Source organism: Ylistrum balloti, unplaced genomic scaffold (genome assembly GCF_031769215.1).
Source record: "Ylistrum balloti isolate Yb309-2 unplaced genomic scaffold, AGI_CSIRO_Ybal_v1 Utg370988, whole genome shotgun sequence".
Classification (NCBI taxonomy): Eukaryota; Metazoa; Mollusca; class Bivalvia; order Pectinida; family Pectinidae; genus Ylistrum; species Ylistrum balloti.
The window spans coordinates 61,839-85,647 of record NW_026782553.1 but is presented as its reverse complement, the minus strand read 5'-3'; the positions used below and the strand labels follow the sequence as shown (position 1 = coordinate 85,647).

The 23,809-nt window shown below is 34.0% G+C and overlaps 1 protein-coding gene across 1 annotated transcript in view; it reads left to right on the top strand.

Annotated features, from left to right (window-relative positions):
* The first annotated feature begins 640 nt into the window (after positions 1–640).
* The window catches only part of LOC132559867 (mucin-2-like), a 63,013-nt gene continuing 39,844 nt past the window's right edge, over positions 641–23,809 (top strand). The window contains exons 1-29 of the mRNA XM_060224498.1: positions 641–774; positions 1,279–1,439; positions 7,515–7,619; positions 8,148–8,303; positions 9,092–9,303; positions 9,545–9,659; positions 10,045–10,206; positions 10,809–10,885; positions 11,914–12,027; positions 12,464–12,620; positions 12,981–13,227; positions 13,426–13,567; positions 14,001–14,333; positions 14,561–14,719; positions 15,114–15,357; positions 15,835–16,093; positions 16,419–16,617; positions 18,081–18,172; positions 18,513–18,562; positions 18,833–19,180; positions 19,420–19,628; positions 19,826–19,962; positions 20,120–20,229; positions 20,401–20,556; positions 21,386–21,479; positions 21,608–21,765; positions 21,949–22,059; positions 22,947–23,072; positions 23,609–23,720. Coding sequence (XP_060080481.1) covers positions 641–774; positions 1,279–1,439; positions 7,515–7,619; positions 8,148–8,303; positions 9,092–9,303; positions 9,545–9,659; positions 10,045–10,206; positions 10,809–10,885; positions 11,914–12,027; positions 12,464–12,620; positions 12,981–13,227; positions 13,426–13,567; positions 14,001–14,333; positions 14,561–14,719; positions 15,114–15,357; positions 15,835–16,093; positions 16,419–16,617; positions 18,081–18,172; positions 18,513–18,562; positions 18,833–19,180; positions 19,420–19,628; positions 19,826–19,962; positions 20,120–20,229; positions 20,401–20,556; positions 21,386–21,479; positions 21,608–21,765; positions 21,949–22,059; positions 22,947–23,072; positions 23,609–23,720 — 4,679 coding nt within the window. The remainder of the gene's footprint in view (positions 775–1,278; positions 1,440–7,514; positions 7,620–8,147; positions 8,304–9,091; positions 9,304–9,544; positions 9,660–10,044; positions 10,207–10,808; positions 10,886–11,913; positions 12,028–12,463; positions 12,621–12,980; positions 13,228–13,425; positions 13,568–14,000; positions 14,334–14,560; positions 14,720–15,113; positions 15,358–15,834; positions 16,094–16,418; positions 16,618–18,080; positions 18,173–18,512; positions 18,563–18,832; positions 19,181–19,419; positions 19,629–19,825; positions 19,963–20,119; positions 20,230–20,400; positions 20,557–21,385; positions 21,480–21,607; positions 21,766–21,948; positions 22,060–22,946; positions 23,073–23,608; positions 23,721–23,809) is intronic.

Sequence of the window (23,809 nt, the reverse complement as noted above, 5' to 3'; positions counted from 1 at the left end):
ATAACTTATATGACGCCATTCGTGTGTAATGGAGAGATGTTACGGTGAAAGCTACAGTCAAGATGTTTGCTTCATTATATGTTAACGTATAATGGTTAAATAAATTTAAGTTTTATTCATTTTTACGAGAATTGCGAAATGACCTTCGAACTTCTTTCGGAACATTTCCATCGGGTTGATAATGTTTAAAGAGTACTATAGAATGATCAACTGAAATTTTGTCTGGGAGTTGGCATAATTCAGACTGTTAGCTACTAGTGTTTTATCAGTAGATAATGTAGAGAACGTCACTCGGTAACCGTTCGGTTACCTTAGCGGTGGGTAGTGTTTTATCGCTTGCGTCAATTTTGAGGTTGATAACGTATATTCTTTCTCTCACTTGATCACTAGAAGTTTCTAATGAACTTTTTGGCATTGATAGTATTAAGAATAGATTCGCGCACGTCTATGACCATATGAAAAACAAAGCAAACATCTCGCACGCTACGTACTGAAGTGCTAGTAGTTGAACACTGGCTACTTGTCTGATGAAGGTGACCGTGTAGTCATTGAAACGTCACACCCAGATTAAGTACTAGTTGTGATAAAGGAACCTCTATTCTCCTAAATTTTCGAACTTATTATCACTCTTTTCAACCCAATGAAAGCACGCTACGGAGGAAACCAGAGCACCATGGGAAAACTCCAAGACCTGTTCATCTCTTCGCAGGAATCCAACCCTGGATATCTATATGAAAAGCGAGCGCGCTATCACTTAACCATACGACCACCAATGTATAATGGTTGTTATGATATTATAGATAAGGCAGTTAATTATATATTGAATAAAATTGAATGTATGAAGCATTTCAAGTATGTGTAAATGCAGAGTATAAACAGTACAAAAGTATCAAGATATCTTTACAAGCAAGCATGCATGAATCAACAGTAGATCATAAAAAAAATAACCTATTACTTAACATGGATCTGGAAAAAAACATAATGGCATCATTTTCTCATTTACACTTACTACCTTAATATACCACGGTAATATTTAAGTCACTCTAGTTAAACATATCACCGTATTAAAACCGTTATACACTAGCCTACTCGCAGAAGGTTTTGTATTAAATCCATTGGAATTCTGTAAGTATATTGAATGCAATATTTTGAGTTAACCACTCGTGCGACTTCATACATGTAAACTAATTTTCACAATTTAGTAAAAGTTGATAACAGAATGCGGAATATCAAATTTTGCTGACTAACGTAAATGCAAAAAGTATGTTTCATTTTCAGGGAAAATATCTGTATGGTCGACGTGACGAAAACTAATCAAACAGAAGCTCCATGTAAAGACTATCTAGATTTGATACTTCTTGATTCCCGATACACGTTGCTGATGAAGGAAAGTTTTACCACACAAGAGGAATATGACAACCGACTAAATATATTAATGGGTAAGTACAGCGATTTTTTCCCTTTTAGTTTTTTATAATGTTTTATATTAACATATAGTACAGCAACGATTATAATCAAACAAAGCACACATAGAAACATGACCGAAACATGATTGATTTTTAAAATATGTTGTGCTTCAGACGTTCAAAGATGTATTGTTATTATCTCGTGCTAATTTGGATATTTATTTTCATATTTGCTTCAGATATGACCTTATAATCTCAATGTCCCCTATAGTTGCGGATGTACTGATTTACTATTTTGCTTTTAGTTAATAAATGCGATGAACGATGAAGTATTTTCATATCCTTAAAAGTTATCGACCTTATATTTCATGATTCAATATAACTATCTAAAATTATGTAATTCAGTATTTATTTAGTCTCTCTGAATACACCGCCGACCGCCAAAACTTGTCCCATCAATTTTAGTCCAGTAAATACGTATATTGTGAATGTGAAACGGGGACACAAGGGGCGCGTAGTGTTTTGTTTACGACGAAGCACGACTAGAAGGAGTGAAATACCCTGTTTAAGACATAATCTATATGTCCAGAGTTATTATTTGATCCATTTATATAGATTTTTCTTCATTAAATGGAATTTGTAAGTAGGTATCATTAAAATTCTTGCGGATGTACACTTACTAACAACAACTCGAAATCAAACCGATGAAGCATTTGTTACCCCCACATCATAAGAAATATAATATCTATATGAGTGTATTCGATGCTATACTAAAACCACATTTCATAAAAGTAACAGCTGTTCTAACTGTGAACACATGTACGTATCCTGACCAAGAGATGTACGTCCGTATCATCGATTAACGATCATCTGGTGTAGATTTCTCACCAATTGCGTTTTATTTAAACAGCTTTTTTGTTTATTTTTCAAATTAATATAGAACAATATAATTTCAAGGATATCGCAAAAAAGATCAAATGAGTAGTATTCGTTATGGGTTCGAGACCAATATTTGACACTAATGACTTATAGGGCAACGTTTTCTGTAAACTTAAAAAAGAAGTTTAGAGAAATTTAGAAATAATGGTCTAAGAACTAGTTTTATACAGAACAGGATACTATCAAAACTGGTGATTATTTATGAAAAAAAAAAAAAAAAAAACGAGAGTAACGCACCAATTGACAATTGTCGCACATTGAGAAAATGTTTGGTTTGAATTATCAACTAACAGCACTTATAAACAAACAAAACATACAAACAGAAAATCAATTTTGATTTCATCCTTGTCGTTGTGGCAAGATCGTCTTAATATATAACATCACTTTACCTCATTAGACGTCACAAAATTGGACTGTTCGTCCTCCGCGCACACCCGCCGATATGACGCTTTTTCAGGATTTTCACATCTACCGCCATGACACTTTCTTCAAGTTTTTGAAGATAAAAAAGTTTGCGCTTCGTAGGCAAGGTACATTTGGTCCTCATGATTTATGAATGATATAGTTTTAATACTGTACTGATCATGATGTTGACTTTGTTATAACTTATATTTTTTGTTTTTTAGTTTTATTTGATGAAGGTTGATTGTGCTGATTTCTCAATGTTTGTTAATGTGTATCAAAGTTCCTTGAAATGAAAATATTCTTTCAAACAAAGCGAGTATAAAAAAACCCCAAAATATTCATGTTTATAATTATCAATTGACTAAAACGAAATATTTCCATAACATATTTATTCATTTAGCATGTCATGGTGACATTATCTAATGCATTGGAGATCAGAAATAGTAGTAGCTATAGTGAAAATATTGTAAATTTTGTATATATATATATGGAAGTCTGGTTTAATCTCATAGAACTATGCCTTTATAGACATAATTACTGGAAGAAAAGTTTAACCATGATACTTCAAGGAAGATAGGCATGTAAATACATTTAATGTAATTACTTACACTTTTATCTATCTGAAATACTGTGTATACCTTATCTACTTTCCTCAACTACAAATATGATTATAATAAGTAAGGACTATTACTATGCAATACATTCAAAATAAAGAAGTAGGTATAAAGTCCTTTCGATTTGTTTAAATCCTCATATCGATAGGATAGTAATTGCAACATCTTGGGTATTTCAAAGGTTTTATTTAGTCAACTTCATCATAAAGCTATTTATCATTTGGCTTGTTGGCGATAAATATATGGCTGTGTGTATTTTGTTATTTTTTCTTTTTTTTTTTTTTCTTTTTACCTATTTTGATTTATTCACATCATGGTCGTCAAATTTGAAATAAGAATTAAAGAAGATATAAAATCGCTTAAAATTAAGAAAAATAGCCTCTGGTTCTCTTGTTTTAGTAATTTTTGCATTCCAAAGTGTAGGAGTATGGGGAAAGTAATATAGCTTAGCGGTTATTTGTTAACATTTTTCAATACGTTTAGCCTCTCAGTACATCCAGTACTTTGATTTTTTTCTTTTATCTATTAACAGGTAACGATCCCAAATATGTAGATAAGCAGTGCATATATTCAAGGTAAGTGACAAATTTTATTTGCCAATGAAACATGTATTTTAAATACGTATGACGATATTTGTAGAGGGAAAAAATGATAGTGGGCAAAATATATCGACAAAATCTGAACGATGTGTTTCAAGTATATAAAAATGTTAATATATTTGCTATGGAACATAGAAGGAATTGAAATATTACATACAACTCTATTGATTTATATTAAATAAATGTAACATCGGTACTCTACACTTGCAAAAATGATGTTTAGAAATTGTTACCAATGTCCGTTGTGATTTTTATGTGCTGGACAGAAAAAGTTTGGGATTATAAACATGTGTTATTTTTTCTGCCATTAAGATAAAATTAAGCTTGACACGCAGTTACCATTGTTTAATCACCGATGTATGAGCAATAACCTTTCTTTCGGTAACGATTTTGCCTTTGTAAACTATAGTAAAGGCACGGCAAGCCACCATGTAACACATGGTTAAAATCAAACTGTCAATAATGTATTTATGTTCGTTCGACACCTAGGGGTTATCAAAGAGTGTTGCATAATTGAAACGGAAAACCTTCATTTTTTATTGTCATTTACAGAATTAAAATGTTTTCGTCATAGTCATTTGATGTGCTTGCCTGTTCATTATAATGTTATCAAAGTAGTTCTATTATCAAGCGCGCACATTTAGCTTTAAATCAGGTGTAAAGAATCATAGTAGTACAATGAACTGGCTATGAATTTAGCAATATAAATAATGGTTTAACTGATACCTCCGATTTCCCGGCTACCGCACAATATCGCTACATATATGTGCTGCCAGTACGGGACAAACATATCATGAATACCAATAAATATGTATGTGCATGTACGTCGATTGGCATTCGCGATAATGTAGTATTTGGTTGAACATTGGATGTTCTAAATGCTTGGGATGCACCCATGATCAACATTGACATACTACGGCAACGTTAAGCTTAATTCGTGCATTACTAATCTTCGAACGTAATTCGCTTTACCATATCAAGTTTATAAACCCATATGTAGCAAATCTGTAAATAATTTTTGTATTTTTAGTATTAGGACTTTATGTTTTCGTGCATTCTCTGCGTAGTGAAATGTCACGTTACCATAATGTTGCTTTTCAATATTCTACCTTTAAAATACACCACTTCTATTACAAAATCTAAACCAAAATCATGAACTGCTTGGTACGTGTCTCATAAACACTGATATAGTTGATATGTCTCAAACATCAAAGTGACGTTTAGTATCCATATGCCCTTTATGTTATGTCAAGTGACAAGGATACTTTTTTTGGCATAGTGCGATCTCTTAATTACATAAGTGTGATGCCATATTTATATGCCGGAAGTATGATTGTATGAGCCATTCGAAAAGTACTGCCCATCTAATTAGTTTCCATAATTCATTTTAAAATGAGCGAGTTAACCAAACGATGAGGCAAGGTTACGACATTATTTGTATGAAAATGAGATATTATGTTAATTTTTCGTTGAGATTACTGAGGTGAACTCTGACCGATAAAATACTATCACGTTCTCAGTACGCAACAACGGTACCAATAGGCAACCTTACTGGCATCCAACATTTCCATCTTCATATCGCAAAAAGAACAGGAATGTCTCCGAATGAGATCACTAAAAGCATTAAATCGGGAGCTCTAAACACTGTAGATTGAGAAAGCATGAATGTTGCTATCCAGAAAAGCACAATTCACCACATGGAAATTGAAATAATCAAGATTTCACACATCTACAATAGCCGTGTCCTTGATTTCATTTGCATTTGCATTTTGTTTAAAACCAATCGCTTCTGAAATTACCTTTACCATACCGGTGAATTTCATTCAAAATTAGAGTATTTGTATGTTGGAGTGCATTTTCAATAGTTCGGGTATAGTACATATATTATGTATGTAAATAGTATCCTGATCTACACGTACACTCGTATCATAACATGCATTATAACGGAATCTGCCGCGGTGGGCTTAAATCACGCAACCACAAATAAAACGTATTATCATCAATTCATTCGCCTCTCATATAACACGTCACAAATAAAAAATATACATCTAAAACAAAGCAAAACCTGCAAAATGGAGAGCGAATTTGGCCAAAGCTTCCCTCCCTTTCAGGAACATCGCTGATGTGCTCTATAGGGTTCAGATCGGGGTATTGTGCAGACCACACCAAAATTGTTCTGCCATATTCAAACAATATATCGACAAACTATTGTTCTACCGTCAAACCTAATCATGGATGTAGCCAAGTCCAATCAAGGAGACAGATGCAATGATATCCTATTAGGACGGGGCCTGTATAAAGCTTCCGCGCACATATTTGGTGACGTTTCAGACTGCTACGGATTGTCTGACGGTGTACACGTCGGTCAAGTCATTGGTGTTTTGGTTGCGGGAAGAAACCATTTTTAAAAAAATGCAGCAAATGTATAAGACGGGTTTCGTGAGATCGGGCGCTCGTTGGACAGTCGGAAGTTGCTGCGGTTGCATCAAAGATTGCCTCAAATAACTGTTGGCTACAACAAAACCGATTTGGCCCTTTTCCTCTCAGCTCTCGACTGACGCGGCATTGCGTAAAACTTTAAGAGATAAAGATAGTGCATGAGGCGTATTTCGAAATTCAACTGAACAAAGGTCGAGTAAAGTGAAAGATATAGTTTTGTTCTATGAGACAATATTTGAATTTATTACATGGATAGATTTAGAAAATGATGGCAACTAATCCAGATATTCCTTTAGAATGCATTGGTAACTGAAACGTATCTGCATAATTAACCGAGGTAACGCGATGTTTTGTTAAGTATATATACAATGTATAGATATGCATATTAAACGAAAAACCTATCCTTTATACAGGTAATTGTTACAGCCCGAGTCACACAACTTGCCACTCTCTGGGGGTGACGCTATACAATTGAGAGACTAATTGAGGCTGGGTCCGAATGTATATCGTTCAACATCAAATGAAAAAAGACCTTAGCAATCACCAATCAACATTTAATGCTCATGTTTTGTCATAACTGCAGGTTTTTTCTCTGTTTCTTTTCAAATCGTAATGTTACTAGAACCAGTTTTACCGAACCGTGCATAATATGCGATCATTTCGCAATTTTTTGCGCATAAACTGTATTATGCGGACAATGCATGCACATTGTTCGTTTGTTTTTGGTGCGTTGTGCGATATCACAAATGTAACATACACAAATGTCATCATATGTGTTAACTTTTGATTTTGAAAATTATTGAATGTATAACTGCTAATAAGATTGATAAGATGCGTTGGTAACTTGGCCTGTTCAATCCTAATGTATTCCTATTTTGCAATAGATCCTACACAACTAAAATACCAGGATGTTGCGCAGGATGGACGGGTTCAGACTGTTTAACAGGTAAACCACGTTTTATTACGAAGATAGTTAAAAAATGTGTAATGTCCCTAATGATACTTTTTCATTCCAATATATTACCTGACACCGTTATTAAATATTTGTTTTCTTTGATTCTCATGTTGTTTTTTATGTTCACAATGTTTCATTTTTTTTTTTTTTCTTTAAGCAATTTGTGAGCCTCCATGTTCCAACAATGGCAGATGCACTAGCCCTCACGTGTGTACCTGTCAGCCGGGTTTCACTGGAACATTCTGTGATGAGATCCAGTTAGGTAGGCTAAGTTTGCAATATCTTAAATGTACATGCCGACTTATTTATCTTACATGTGTAATACATATAAATTCATAATACATAAAACAAACATTGTATATGTAAAGTAAGACAATTTCATATTATCAATACAAACAAAAATGCTATTAGAACTAGTGAATTTGCTAATATTTTAGCTTTTCGCACGCATTAAACAACTATAGCATTACGTTCTAAAAGCCTGTAATCCAAAAGATCTGCCATGGTCAGCTCTTAACGGAATAAGAAACACATACTTATGTATAAAACTTATGTTATCCCTTTTGTGCCAACACAATGCCAACAGTTTTTAAACAAAGATATACGTAAATGTAAAATGTAACGACCATGTACATGTGTGAATATACAATATGTACGATATCTATTTTATATTTCGTTACTATGTTCAGTACTCTTTCCTGATGAGATATAGGTTTTTGTGGAAAACAATATAGAGATAAATATAGGTGGATCATTCTTTTATCAAGAATCAATGTTCTCTTTATAACAGACGTGGACGCAGTTAAACAATACTGTTACACTAGCCCCTACTGCCATGGCGAGAAAGCGACAGAATTCGCTAATCAACTAACATACGAAGACGAATGCTGTAAAGGTGGTGGTGCTGGCTGGGGAGCTAGTGGTGGCAAATGTGAAGACTGTTCTGGTAATTAGTGATTAAATATTAACAAAATCTTATTTTTAATACAGAATTCGACTCGTGATATCAATTGACTTAACTAGACACCAAAGAGACGTAAATATTTGCACAACGGTTCGCAGAAAGGGGAACATGGGAAAATGATTTTGGAAAAAATGTATCTCAGCAAGATGAGATAATCGCAAATCGACCACAATGTCTATTTTATTTTAAGTTTTAAATGGAAATTGTAATAAAAAAAAATAGCAGATCGTCCTTCGACCATGCTGGTTATACAATCAGTATCAAATCGAATTGCTAGCAACTAGGATCCACGATGATCAAACTACAGCGAACAGCTGATTCGTACTTTTATGAATGGGGGTGATGCTAAGATTCTAAATTCATGAAACCCAACAGGCGACAAAGAAACAAACATGAACGAAAGTAATTTTGAAACTAGAATGGGATGAGCAGAACACAATTAGAATTACATGCTGGCATTAGAGTTGAAACTCTCAATTCTAGGAACGAATAAAAATAACACATTTAAGATAAATAGGGGACGACTCTAGAAATAGTAATAACAATTTTAAATGCCGACCGCTATTAATAAATAAAGATTCAGCAAATTGAGTGAAATATTGACAGGTATCAATGTAATGTAAATTCGTATGGTTATGCTAGGCGAAACAATCGTTGCTGCATATGCAACTACTACGGATTTTTTAAAAGGACTTTATTCATAATACTACATTGTTAGTACCAGCTAATACTGATCAATCTTTTTTAACAATGTGATTAAAACATTATAGTTATTTATGGCGGAGAGGGAGTTGTTGAACAGACAAAGGACGTTGGCTTCAGAACATGCCTTAACTGTGGGATCAGCTACTACAGAACATTCGATGGTCGCGAATATCAGTTCCCAGGGAATTGTAAATATACTCTTGCCGCCGACATTCAAGGCAAATGGCAGGTTGATGTTGAACCTATCAACTGCGATAATTTTGAAACCTGCAGAAAGGTGAGTACTTTTATTTGCTTTATATGTATGCATTGCGTTATTATCAAATAAATATGCACAAAAGAATATGCCTTCAATGGAATGTTTTCAAATTTTTTTATCGAGTACACTTACAGTTAAGTAACGATATGTGAATGAACTTGATGCGGATCGTAGGAAAGCTACCACAATTACATAATCTGATATAAAAAAAATCCATTAACACTTACTGAACACACTTCGTTGATATGTATTCTTGCAGGAAGTCGTAATTTTTGTTGCATCTGGCGAAAAAGTATCCGTGAAGAGCGGAGAGGTTTACGTAGACGGCGACAAATTTGAAGTCACTACTGAAGCCAAAAGCACAAATGGAAATAGTGAGTAAAGGGAAATAACTTTAATTACCAGTTATTGTCATATCATTAGTTTTAAATGAGTTGGTATTTTTTGTTATAGGATAAAGTATATTCCTTTCAGACCTGATCACTACAAAAATAAAATGCAGCCACGCATCTTTTATGAAAGATGAAGTCGGTTTTTTTTTTTAAATGTAGATAATAAAAGCTTAGTCTAAGCATTAATTGATGTACATTTTGCGTAATATTGCTCTTAATAGACTCTATCTTAAGATATTGATAATCCACAAATTTACAAGGAAACTAAACTCAACAAAACGAAAACAACTTATACCTTTTAAGGGGAAAATAATGGAATTTTTGTTTAGGTTATCGTAAGTAGTTTTTCATTTTTTATTCTTTTAAGCGTACGATATTCTAAAGAAGGGCGACTGGATAATGATTACAACGGCGAACAATAATCTAAGACTGAAAGTAGATTACTTTTCAACACTGTATCTCACACTTGACGACAGTCTCCATGGAACTGCAAGTGGGCTCTGTGGAAATTTCAACGACGACTTTAAAGGTAAAATCTCAACCATGAGTATATAGTTTGGTATTATTGTTTTGTTTCATGTTTATTCTGCAAACGGATAAAACATGTTGAATTCTCGATTCAACATTCAGACATCATTGCACTTGTGGTACTTGTTAAAGAAAACGTCAACAAATATGATTAGGCAACCAGTGGACATAATAAGAATGTACTAAAATATTAGGATGCCTGAATCTGGATATATTGACCAAACATCTTATCTAAATGTTGACAATAGGCTATCTATCCCTTACCGTCAGGTTGAAGGTCTACCTAAAACCAAATTAAAAAAGGGAAGCTGACTCCACCAAACGTGCGATAATGCAAATATGCGCTATGAAATAGTTTAATCAGGAAAGAAGAGAGGAAATAAATTATCTACTCACCTTCGATCAACATGATAGCTAAAGCAGGCAATCGAAGTCGTATCTGCGGAGTTGTCATTGTATTTGGCGATTTATTGCAAATGAATGATTATGTTCAAATGTATATTGGATGATTGTTGAATATTTGTTGTTATTGTAACAAGTAGAATATTTTGTCTATCTTACAATTATATATTACACTGCGACAATATTTTACAAATGTTACAGATGATCTAAGAACAAAAGCCGGTGATCTTACGACAAATCCGTCTAATTTTGGAAATTCATGGAGAACAGACAGCTCGGTAAGCATTCCTATTATTAGCTCGTTTATATACATTGAAATAACAACATAGTTCCCGAACCTACCAAGTCAAAGCTGCTGTTTACCGATAATGATGATGTATTTTGATGCAGTCTTAGAAAGTAATTACTAATCCTTATACATGGAATTGGCACCCAAGAATCGCCATGAAATAATAAAGCACAGTGATCTCATTGGTAAATCGGACATGCTTATCATATTCTGAAGCAGTATTTGTAGCTACATATTTGTCATTGTGAGCTCCCTAACAATCAACCCTTAAGTTGAGACTTTGAACCGCAAGTATAACTCAAATAAGGTAATCCTTCACTTCTGGTGTATCGCAATTAATTTGATATTCAAAAGCTATTATCATGTCAACCGTCCAGGGGACGAAAAAAGAATATAACTACTATATATATCTGCATGTCGTAAGAGTTGTGCACCATTCCATTTAGATCAGATAAGGTTTCACCGTTTTGGTTTGTTCAGATGATTAGATAGTCTAATGATACAATTAGATGGAATGTTGTATTTCATTATATTATCGTGTACTCGAATCTTGATGTATTTTTCTTTTTTGAGTCTCTATGCTTTGTGTCCACTCTTAGTGCCAGAGATCGTAGATGAAGCAGAAGAAGTTTCTTTCTAAAGAGCTAGTTTTCATCATGTCTCCATATACACTGCCTTAATTTTTGGCCTTTAGTTGATTACTCGCACCTGTGGGAAGACTTTGGTAAAGTCCCCTAACCCAGCCATATCCTAATCTGAGAAAACGGTTGTTACCTATGTCAGCATTGTCTTATGAAAAGGAAGAAGAATTATATATATAGTTTATCATTATTATCATTCGAAATATATTGATTGATATGTAGAATTTCTTCGTATTTTGTGTTCGGATTACATGATCAGATATTTGAATCTATATAAAGATTTAACCGTGACCCTAAAATCAACTATTCTTTGACACATTCATTCGCTGTGATTACTGGCCGATAAAGGTGTATCATTAAACATCCTACTTTTCAGTGCTCACCAACAGGACCAATTGTCGATAACTGTCACGACCTTGCTATGAAATCAGAAGCCATGGAAGCCTGTGGCATATTAAGAACAGGTCTTTTTAGAGATTGCAGGGCTAAGGTTTGTAAATTATTTCCTGATATATATAAAGATTTCCCTACAAACGAGTTGCAATGGATAAATAGCGAAAAAAAATACTAAGAATAATTTCTGTAGACGATTTAACAACGGATTGCTTTCGATACACATATTGCTATGTAATATATCTGCAAATGCAAATCAAACTATGTTGCGTAATGACAATTAATGTGAGTTAAATCATTGTGTTGTATCTGGTGAGTTTAATTTGGGTGATTGGAAAGACAAACAAACAAAAAGTTAAATGATAATTTCCTATTGATTTCAACTGATACGGACATTTTCGACATACCCATACATTACCCTAAATCATTAAACTATCGGTTGTATTAAAGTAACGATGTTATATTGTTTTTAGAAAATTTATTACGGGGAAATGAACATTAGGATAGCGTCAGTATTTTTTCCCGCTTTTCAGATTAGCTATGTCACCTGGTACCAGATGTGTGTAAATGAGTACTGTAAAGCAGACGCAGATAAAAAGGAAAATGTGCGATGTTATCATGTAGGCGCATTCGCCCATGAATGTGCCCAAGTAAACATAATCGTCTCCTGGAGGAGCAGAGATGTTTGCGGTGAGTATGCAATGGATGTTTGTCTCGATATAGTATCAGCGATTTATTTGTCATAAGTTATGTACGAAGGACCGGAATGTGAAACGCAACGTTCAAGCAAAACACAATTACAGCCAAGCCAAACAAACGAATTACCAAAACCGTAGAGCTGTTTCATTAAGACAGGAAATAATGTTAAAACCACTGATCAAAACTACATTTGTATATATACCTACCCTATCGTTGTGTTTTCTATATGAATCATACTATAGTTCTGTTGTTATCATTGATTTTTACTAAGAATATTATTAAGTTATAATGAAAAGTGAATGTCTTTACAAATTAGTCATTGTCGCGCCTGTGTTATTTGTTTATCTTCAGCTCCATCGTGTCCCGACGGTCTCGTATATAATGAGTGCAGTTCGCCTTGTCCCCGATCATGCTCCAATATATTTGCTGATCTGTCAGAAAGTTGCTCAACCAAAGGACCATGCGTATCTGGATGCGAATGTCCCGTTGGTACTATCTTACAGGATGGCAAATGTGTGTCGCCCGACGAATGCAAATGTAACTACAACAAGGAATACTATTCGCCAGGGGATGTAATAAAGAGAGATTGCAACGAATGGTATGTTTTGAATCTGTAAAAAAAACTTTTAAGTAGTATGTTTTTCTAAATGTCTGTTTAGATTTGATAATATTGTTCGTCAGTGAGTACCACAGGTTGAACACCGTTATGCATAACAAAACGTGTCACCGTATATATATAATATATGACTTTGTCAGTTAGTCCGAAATGCTACTTGATTCTGTTTTGCAATTAAAGTGAATGCGAAAAAGGGGTATGGATATGTACAGAGGAACGATGTTCGAGCACGGCTAGAATTTTCGGCGTGACGCATATAGAAACGTTTGATGGCCAAGAATACGACCTGGACCCGAACGTCGCAAAATACGTTTTAGTTGAGGTAAATTCTGAAAACCGACAAACAAGCAGACATACACATTCTCACTCAAATGTTAATCTCACGCATTGAAGGTCGGCTTTTTTTCTCCTTTCTTTTAAAGCTTTCACATTTCTGAAGGAATTTTGTCGGAAATGAATAATTGTTGATGCAAAGCAACACATAGTACATGATTAAGTAACGCTTCAAGTGATTTAAAAGCTTGTTATATAATGAGAAGATTTTTATTGAAAAATAAAACAATTGTATTTAAAATATTTCACAATGCTTTAGATTGATTTCTTTACTGCTGATAGAATGTTTATGTAGCTCCGTTTAATGTCAAACAATTACAAAACATTCTTATTGAACAAAGGAAATAATCGTATTATAAAAGCCTGCCCGATTTAGCACAAAAAATTATTATTATTTTTGTATATATCCATCCTAATTACAGCGCAGTGACGAGACTGAAGAAGACTCTCGCTCAGACCTTACAGTTGAGATGTCCTTCGACAGCTGTCCTGTGATTGATTCGTCATACAACCGAAATTGTCTGTCGGCTGTTCACATCAAGTACAAAAGCACGCACATAACACTTAGAGGAACTGAAGTATTAATCAACGGTGAAGTTATTCATGGAAACAGCTTCTACTATTTCCATTCCCAAGACGTTTACATCAAGCAGGCTACAAATTTATACATAATGGTGAAAGGATTCGGATTCCAGCTCCTGTATGACCAATCTAGAGCGGTTTATTTAACACTCGATCGGTTTTACATGCACAAGGTATATATATATTAAGAAAACTGAAAAGTTGAAATCAGTCTAATATTCACATTGTTTTTTTTTATTTGACATTATAAAGTGAACAACGGATGAAGAAGAAAATAGCGGAACATTCCAATTACAGGGTCTCAGTTCGCTATGGTTGAAAGGGTTACTGTTTTTAATGTCTATAACAATGCCATGTTTCAATGCATGTTACAGAATAAACTATATTTCTGCTGTTGTAGGTTCGCGGGTTATTCGGAACATACAACGACAACAAGAAAGATGATTATATGGCGAGAAATGATTACCCCGCGGCTGAGCCCCATCTGTTTGCACATGACTACAGCGACAGTGTCAATTCTCCAAAACAATACACTCGAATTCATCAGTCCTCAGCGTTGGTGAGTCACATATAACGAACACACGATGGTATTAAACGTCATTTCAATTCTATGGAAATAAGGTTTATTCTTGACTATTTTGTTAATTTTATATATCATTGTGTATCGAATATTGCACTTTTATAATATTTCATATAAGTGTCTAACTGCGCATAGTTAGATGTTGATTGCGATATGAAAATCGATTTCTGTAAATTAAGACTTGAAATTACAACTGACAGGGAACTTCTGGATATGTTGTGCAAATTTGATGTTGATATAGTGTATACTCTTTACATGGATGCAAATTTCACATCGATGTTATCTGAATATGGACACATATGTAATTAATGAATCGTTATATGTATGTTTAGCTGAATAGCAACCAACTTAATAGCTATATTGATGATTGTAGGCAGAAGAGGCGGCTAAACTCTGTGAGCTTCTTAGCACGCACGAGGTCTTTTCTATGTGCCTAGGACGTATTGATGTAAAGTATTATATATCCAAATGTGAAGATGACTACATTTCAAGTAGTGTTGAGGGTCGTGACAAAGTGTTTTGTGATGTAACAGCTGCTATGGCGATGGAATGTGCGAATATAGGCAAAAATTACATTGCCGCTTGGACGGAAGCCACTGAATGGAAAACTAGATGCAGTAAGTGTTATCGTTCCATTTTCGGTTGTACACGGCGCTGTCTATTGTTTTGATACGACATAGAAGGCTGTATCTATCAGATGAAATTTGTTGTAACTAAAGAAAAGATTCATTCCTACAGCATACGATTCATATATTTTGATGATATTTGTATTATAGCTATCTTTTTGGAATAACATATTTTGAACATTTCACTAAAGCTGTCTGGTCTAGTAAAACATAGTAGGGTTTGTACCGAATATTTCCATTGAAACTTTCCAAATGTATTGTTTACATACATTAGGCAAGAATACAGTAAATATGATCATCTTGAATTTGAAATGGATGTTTTATGATTGCTTTAGATACTGGTATTCACCTCTTTCATAACGTTTTTGATAGGGTTTGTTATTATTAATTTTTATTATGTGACACGTTTAGTAAGAGTTGTCGTTTTCTATTTGATTATTCGTTTTTTATTTGTTCTGCTTGTTTTAGTGTCATATTCACGGTGTACATATGGAGGGTCCTATACCGAATGTGCTTCCATATGCAACGGGAGATGTCGCGATACACAGATGTCAGATATGACCTGTCAAGAAATCTGTGTTCCTGGATGTCAGTGTCCAGACGGGCAACTGTACAACGGTGATGGACAAGGGGCTTGCGTAACCATTGACCAATGCACATGTTTTAACCACTATGACGGCAGCTATGTTGAGCCAAACACGAGTACACGACAGGGATGTACAAATTGGTAAGTGTTTGAAATAATGGAGAAATATTCTGTATTAAACCACATATTCAAGCTGAACGATGTGATCATTTTTAATTTGAAATATATAATTATATTAATGCCGACTTTCAAAATTAATTTTTGAGTCAGGATCCATGGTTCATAATCCCTATATATTGCAATCGATAAGTGCTGAGTATTTTATCTGAGAAAAGTATCGTTTTCATTTTTTTATTTTATATATATATTTTATTTCATATCTATCTTTTTATTTTTTGAGTTATAATAACTCCCATTATCGTTGATATTACCATAAAATATTATTTTTTTAATTTGAAATTTGCAGTACTTGCGTAAACGCAGCTTGGTCATGTGACAATGAGAACTGCGACGAAGACATTGTTTGCCCGAAAACTCAAATATATAAAAAGTCCATCACCGGCTGCGAACCAACTTGTGATACAATTGATCGGACTATCGCATGCTCCTCTGCAATTACATACGATGGATGCGGATGTCCTGAAAATACATACAAAACTCACGACGTACGTACATAAAGAAGCTTTCTTCTAAATTTCAGAATCTCAGAAAATGTAAGCAGACAGAATCATGATGATATGGCTTTTATATGAAATCTATTTAAGTAACCCAACAAAACATTACCGAAGTAATCTAAAAACCATTTTCAACAGTACCTTTCGCTCGACCTCTTTTCCGTTGGGATGCACTTGTTACTGATGACGATTTTTACATTATATAAACAGGCAGATCGAGAGGGGGCAGTTATCCAAAGCGATTGCAAAAAAAAAAAAAAAAAAAAATAGATGGAGAGGTGGTGATGCTAAATGACGGGACGAGATATCAGCCGTATGCATATGTATCTAGAACCACGTCAACGTTATCATATAGTTCGCTAGAATATACGTTCCTATAACAAAAACCGCAGAAGATTTGAGTAAGACATTTCGACAACTACACCGTCGCTGTCATCAGAATTAAACATCTCCGTCATTTTTATATTTCTTTTAATTGAATAGATTATAAAATACAGGTAGTACTGGCAAGTATGGTAAATATGTGTATTAACAGTTGTATACCTACAGCTGTTAAAGTAAAATCACAGGTAACATTGGGCTGAAACACTGGGCGGTCACGCGCTAAACTCATTACATATATGTATCAACGATTTTCTCCCATTACCTAACTGTGGTTAGGCAAGATTGACTGTATGGCAAAAACCTTTCCAATTGTTCACTCGTCCCCGTTCGTTCTTTCGTCTGTTCGAGCTTTCGTTTGGATTACAGCGGCCGAAACCAGGTGAAGCGGTTCGGCTTTAGTAATCGATGGCATCGACTAGCCACCGTTAATCCTGCGGCCAGCCACCGTCTGGCAACCGTTCGCTCACCGTTTGGCTATTCTTTTGTCCAACAAGAAGTCGATTTTAAAGCGTAATCATAACCGAAGTCTACCTTTTGATGTTATACTTACATATCTACATTGCTTAATCCATTGTGACAACAAGATATAAGATCAAAATGATTTTATGTCAAAGTATCAAATTATATTGAATAAAATACAAAAAAATGCAAAATATAATGGATACATGCTTAGTGTTTCAAGACATCTAGGTCAATGCATCGTGTCAATGAACGATATCATACAAAAATATAAAATACAATGGATGCATACTTAATGTAACCAGTCAATACAACGTGCCAATCACGGTATCAATAATGTTTTTGTTTTAATATTTAAAAAAATTCTCTTAATATGTATACTTGTCTTTTGATCACATCGATTTTATATTCAGAAACAAGTAACACGTATTTATGTATTTTATTGATTTCTGAAGATTTCGCAAAAACAACTATGGTTGAATTCATTTATTTGCATTTGCGTATTTACGGGAATTGCCTAATGTATTGAAACTATTTACTTCATATGGAACAGATTTTCTTTACATTATTTCGTTTTGTCTTAAAGTTTGAAATCCGTTTTACGAATTTAGGGACGATGCGTCAAGAAAAACTTGTGTCCATGCACTCGAGGAGGAGAATATTTTGAACCAAACGCAATGTTTAATGATGCTTGCAAATCATAGTGAGTTCATTGCTTTATACTGTAATATTAGCATGCTAATTTTCGTAAAGCGGTTCGATTGGCCTTATATGATTAAATTGGAAACACGACCTTTGAATTATTTATTATGTTTTCACTATGATAACCAAATTGAATTAATCATTAAAGTTTTTTTTTTGTGTAATTTTAAGTTATATACTTGATATGTTAACTTTCATGCATTGCAATGACTGCCTTGCTAAGATACCGAAACGACATTATTTTACCTGCTGAATGTTATCCGAATTACCTACTTTAACACTAGATATTACAGATATGACGAAAAAGTTTCAAGGTAAAATTAATTTATGTTCAATTGCAGTCGCTGTGTAGACAGGCATTGGTTGAAAGTTAGTGAAACTGATTGCCCAGGTATGTCTGAAATTTACATTATTCATGCACCTTAACATAAGCTTTTTGTATATTTCAATTTACTAGTCTCTAATTATTCAAATTATTTGATAAATTTATATATAATATATATTCTTTCTCTTATGAATTTGCTGAAACATATATATATGTGCAAAAGTTAGTAAGCAGGTTTGTTCTATTACACGGAAAACACACTGGAGCTATTAGTATGCTGGCATATAAACAATATTTTGTAATGCTAAGCGATTCATTGTTAATGTCGTTTAAAAGGTGTGTGCTGGGCCTCGGGAGATCCTCATTACCAGACGTTTGATGATGTTCATTACTCATTCCAAGGAAAATGCGAGTACACACTTGTACGGGACAATAATGCTCTCAACCGAGAATTTGAAATCAGTACCACTAATGTTGAATGTGGAACTACTGGCGTATCATGCACAAAATCGATCATCATCAAAACAGGACAGACCCAGGTTCAACTGATGCGGGGACATCCACTTAAAATTAATGATGTGGCTTATACTGACCGTCTTATCAACCTTGCAAATCTTAACATAACCGTAGAGTTTCCTTGGACATCTGTCTTTGTGAATGACTTTTCAGTGCTATGGGACAATGGTATGTAATCCAGATTCAGATCTATTTTATTTCATGAGTTTAAAGGCCATAGTGTTAAATACAATGTGATATCCGGCAGGTATGATTTGACTTGTTGCATTGTATTTTACACGCAATACAATGTATATCAATGTTTTATCCGGATTAGAAAAAAATAATTAAAATGACAGCTTTGCCTAATTGTTTTCGATTCGCCTTCTGTTGTCTAAATGGATTAACAATAATTCGTCTCCTCACAGGAACACGAGTATTTATTTTCCTAAATTCAAGATGGAAAGGTCGCGTGGAAGGTCTGTGTGGCAACTTCGATGGCTTAGACAACAATGATTTTCAGGCACAGAGTGGAATTACAGATCCCACGGATATAAATGCTTTTGCTAATTCTTGGAAGAAAGCTACATATTGCCCCGATGTAGAAAGCGATCGTAACGAGCTGATACCTTGTTCGGTAACGTATTAGAAATTTGATAATGACCTTCTTATATCTTCCTAGGCATGTACCTATAAGGAAGGTTAACTTTTTGTCGTCCGCTAACAAAGAACCGTCTACAGAAACCTGAAATACATGAGAAATAACGGTTGTTTAACATTGTCCTTCTGAAGTAAATGGTTTTGTCACTTATATATATATACATGACTTTTCAGGGAGATAAAGCGATCCGAAAGACTTGGGCAGAAGAGACTTGTGGAATTATTAAAGAAGGGGATATGTTCGCTGCCTGCAGGGACAAAGTCAGCAACTACCAAGATTATTATGACGATTGCCTGTTTGATGCGTGCAGGTTCGTATATGATTAATAGTTTTCTTTTTCGTTTTTTGTTTGTTTTGTCTACATTTTGAAACCAAACATAGCAACAATTCATTGATGCTAAGTCACTTTATTACGTATTTGGTATTCTGAAAGTTCATATACTACAAATGATTTGTTCGATTGACAGCTGTGATAAAGGAGGAGACTGTGAATGTTTGTGCACAGCCGTTGCGAATTTTGCAGAAGAATGCAATAGAATGGGTATTTTTGTGAAATGGAGAACACCCAGATTCTGCCGTAAGTAGATAAAAATGGAATGATAAAACATGCAATTGATTGATAGACAATAGTTTATCTCTTAGATCACTATTTTGCGGTGGATAAAAAATGCTATCGTTGTTCTTTGAATCTTAAGGATAAACAAACTCAAAACCAAATTATCATTTATGATGAATATTTCTGTTGTAGCAATAATGTGCGAGAATGGATTGCGGTATACTCCATGCATGTCTCCCTGTCGTCAGACATGTAGAAATATTGGCAATGAACCAGAACCATATTGCAACAGCACACAATGCGTCGAAGGTTGTTTCTGTCCAGAGGGATACATTCAACACGGTAAATGCATTGTTATATTTGTGGCTCAAAGGTTGATAATGTTAAAACGAACGTGGGAAATGTCAATGAAGTTTGCCATTTCTTTTCCCTAATGGTCTTTTTTTTCGAGGCAGCTATATTTTTTGTTCGTATGTTTTTGCTTATTTTTGTGTTTTGCGGTTTCTTTTTTCATCATCATCATTATCATCATTATCATCATTATCAAATCATCATCATCATTATCATCATCAAGCCACCAATATAGTATCTTAATCAATATTTCATCATCATCCATAATTTAACTGGTTTGCATCTGGATGAATGAATTTAAAAAAAAAATATGCGAAGACATAAATCTAATTAGATGGGTGTTTGCAAATAGGTTGCGAGCCTTTGTATATGTAAAAAGGGGCAATACATTTGGTACATTGCATTCTATATGATATATATATAGCTCTAGAATAGGTTTCCATGTTTGCCAAAAGTTTTCAAACGTCCATAGGTTTAGTTTACTTTTATTTCATAGCTTTGAACAAGGAAGTGATATTTAATAGTATTAATGAGTCCATTAATTTGTAATGATTTACTGAAGGCGCCTGTTTATGTGGATAGCAAGAATTAGGATGTTTGTCATCGATTGGACTACAATTTTGTCCTCTTAGCCTCTCGTATGTAACTCTTTTTTCTTTTTGTAAGAAGCATATGCAATGGGATTTCGTCTTATTTGCATTAATAAAGTTTTTAATGAGTTGATCATTTATGTTTGTGTGTGTGTGATTTATGCACGTGCTGGAACATTAGAGTTTTTTAAATACAAATTACGTCAACGATAAAAACTAACATGTTCACTTTTCAGATGATGGTTGCATTCCGGCTGATGAATGTCCATGTTATGAAAATGGAATTGAACACATCAGTGGATCAGTGATTACTCACGAGTGCATGAAATGGTGAGTTGCATCGGACTCAATAGTAGTCTTTGTTCAATTGCAATTTCTTTCTTTATCCGGTAACATATCCGATTGTATTTTTGAACATGTTTTAACCAAAACGTGTTGATATTTGTATTTTTGCACAGTACATGTATTCGGGGTAAATTTGAATGTGAAGGTTACAATTGCAAGCCGAAATGTAAACCGGAACAATTTACTTGTGACGATGGACAGTGTATCGGTGAGGTTTATGTATGTGATGGACATTTTGACTGCAGAGATGGATCGGACGAAGCAAAATGCAGTAAGTATTGATAGATAATTTTCAACATAAAAACTTGATTGAAAGTTATTGTGAATTTACTTTGCTGATTCTTTGTCTATAACCAATACATTAGTACTTCTACAAATGTTATCATTTAAATAATAAAGCTATTCAGAAATAAAGGCGTTTTCGGTTGTACTAAGATGGATCCTTTCATTGCAGATTGTACCTCATCGCAATTTACTTGTCAGAATGGAGCTTGTATAGATATGAAGGATAGATGTGATGGCTTTAAGGATTGCGCTGATTCATCTGATGAATGGTATTGCAACCGTAAGCATCTAACTTTCTGTCACCTGTATTAAGACATTATATGTGAATTTTGTATAACCATTATGAACTCTGCTGTTTTAAAACGTCTATATAGATGTTTGAAAAAATAGATTTTGTTTGTAAATGGACGATAGTCATTCAATGAATGGGACCCATACGAACTGATAATACAACAACACATCACCTTGCCAAACCACACAACTATATTAAGAAAATATTTTTCTTTTTCTATTTCTAATAGTAAGGTTGAGACTTAATATATGAATACATTAAAACTCGCTTTAATTTACGTATGCTGCGAGGTACAATATATGCATATATTTGTGTCATACACGTCTGCATTGGCTTTGAGATAGGTCAGTAAATATAAAAGTGATAAAATTGGTATTGATTTTGGAACACTGCAGTCCAGGTCAGAAGTGTCTGCATAAGTAAAGAGTATTTGTGCTGCGAAAGGATGACATGGCTTCTTGAATAGCTCATTTCGTTTGCTTTTCGGGAGGCAGCAAATGTTCGAATTTTTTTTTTCGTATGCTATTCATCTCCCATTCGCTAAACAGTCAAGCGTTGCAACTGTACCAAACCATTCTAAAATATATATGGTATGGTGAGACAGTAGGATATTGTTAATTTTGGGTTTTGTATCTAAGAAAACAGTTTGAAACAGTATAAGTAATATGCACACAGGTGTGTACATTACACATGGAGGTTATATAAAGTTTTTAAAAAATATTCACATAGAATCATGTATACCAATGAATATTTGATTTTATCATTCGTTCACCTGTTCAATGTTTTTCCTGTGTAAATTATACCTTCACTGATAATTTTTGATTGTTTAATCTTTCATAATTAATATTTTGTGAACACACTGGTGTATGTTTTAGATACATGTGAGGCTTCAAAATATGAGAAATTCCAATGCGATAACGGCGACTGTTTACCTGCGTCGTTTCGATGTGATGGCAACTATGATTGTCGAACAGACATATCAGATGAAGTGAACTGTACAAGTAAGTATATCATATTATGGGCATGATATAACTTTTTATTACAAACCTCGACCAGAACATTATTCTAACACTAAAAGTAGTATTTAATTAAGATATACTTTTTTCAGTGAAGTTTTCTTATTCAAATTATCATATTTTTATTTTTTTTCTTCAATCACATGCATCAATTTCAAAATCTCAATGAATTGGTGTTAGGCTATGTTAGTCATAGCCTAGATATTTATATCTGATTACATTATAACGTATTAAAAGTAAAGCGGGTAATATTTAGGCTTTGTCATTTATTTATGCTACTAATTAACATTATTGTCAATTGTGATTCTGCTGATATGTCGATTTTTTTTCTTGTTAAAATTTTGTTGTTCTTCCGAAAAAAGTGTATCGATACCAAATTTGTTGACAAATGTAACGAATGATATCTTAAAATGAAAACTGTCCTTGTTGCCTTTTTTTTCTTCATGTTTATTACATTCTATTTGATTATGTATATGTAATGGTTTTATTTGCATATGTCAATTACATAATTTCAGTAACAGAGAAGTGCGATATGTTGCATCACTTTAGATGCATTGAAACTGGGAAATGCATACCCAAAACTATGGAATGTGACGGTCATGACGATTGTGGAGATGGCAATGATGAGGCTGAGTGTGAGTATTATGTTTTAGATTAATACCACGACGGATAGATCACATGACATGATTACGGGCCTTGCTTTGATATCCAGCAGTAACAGT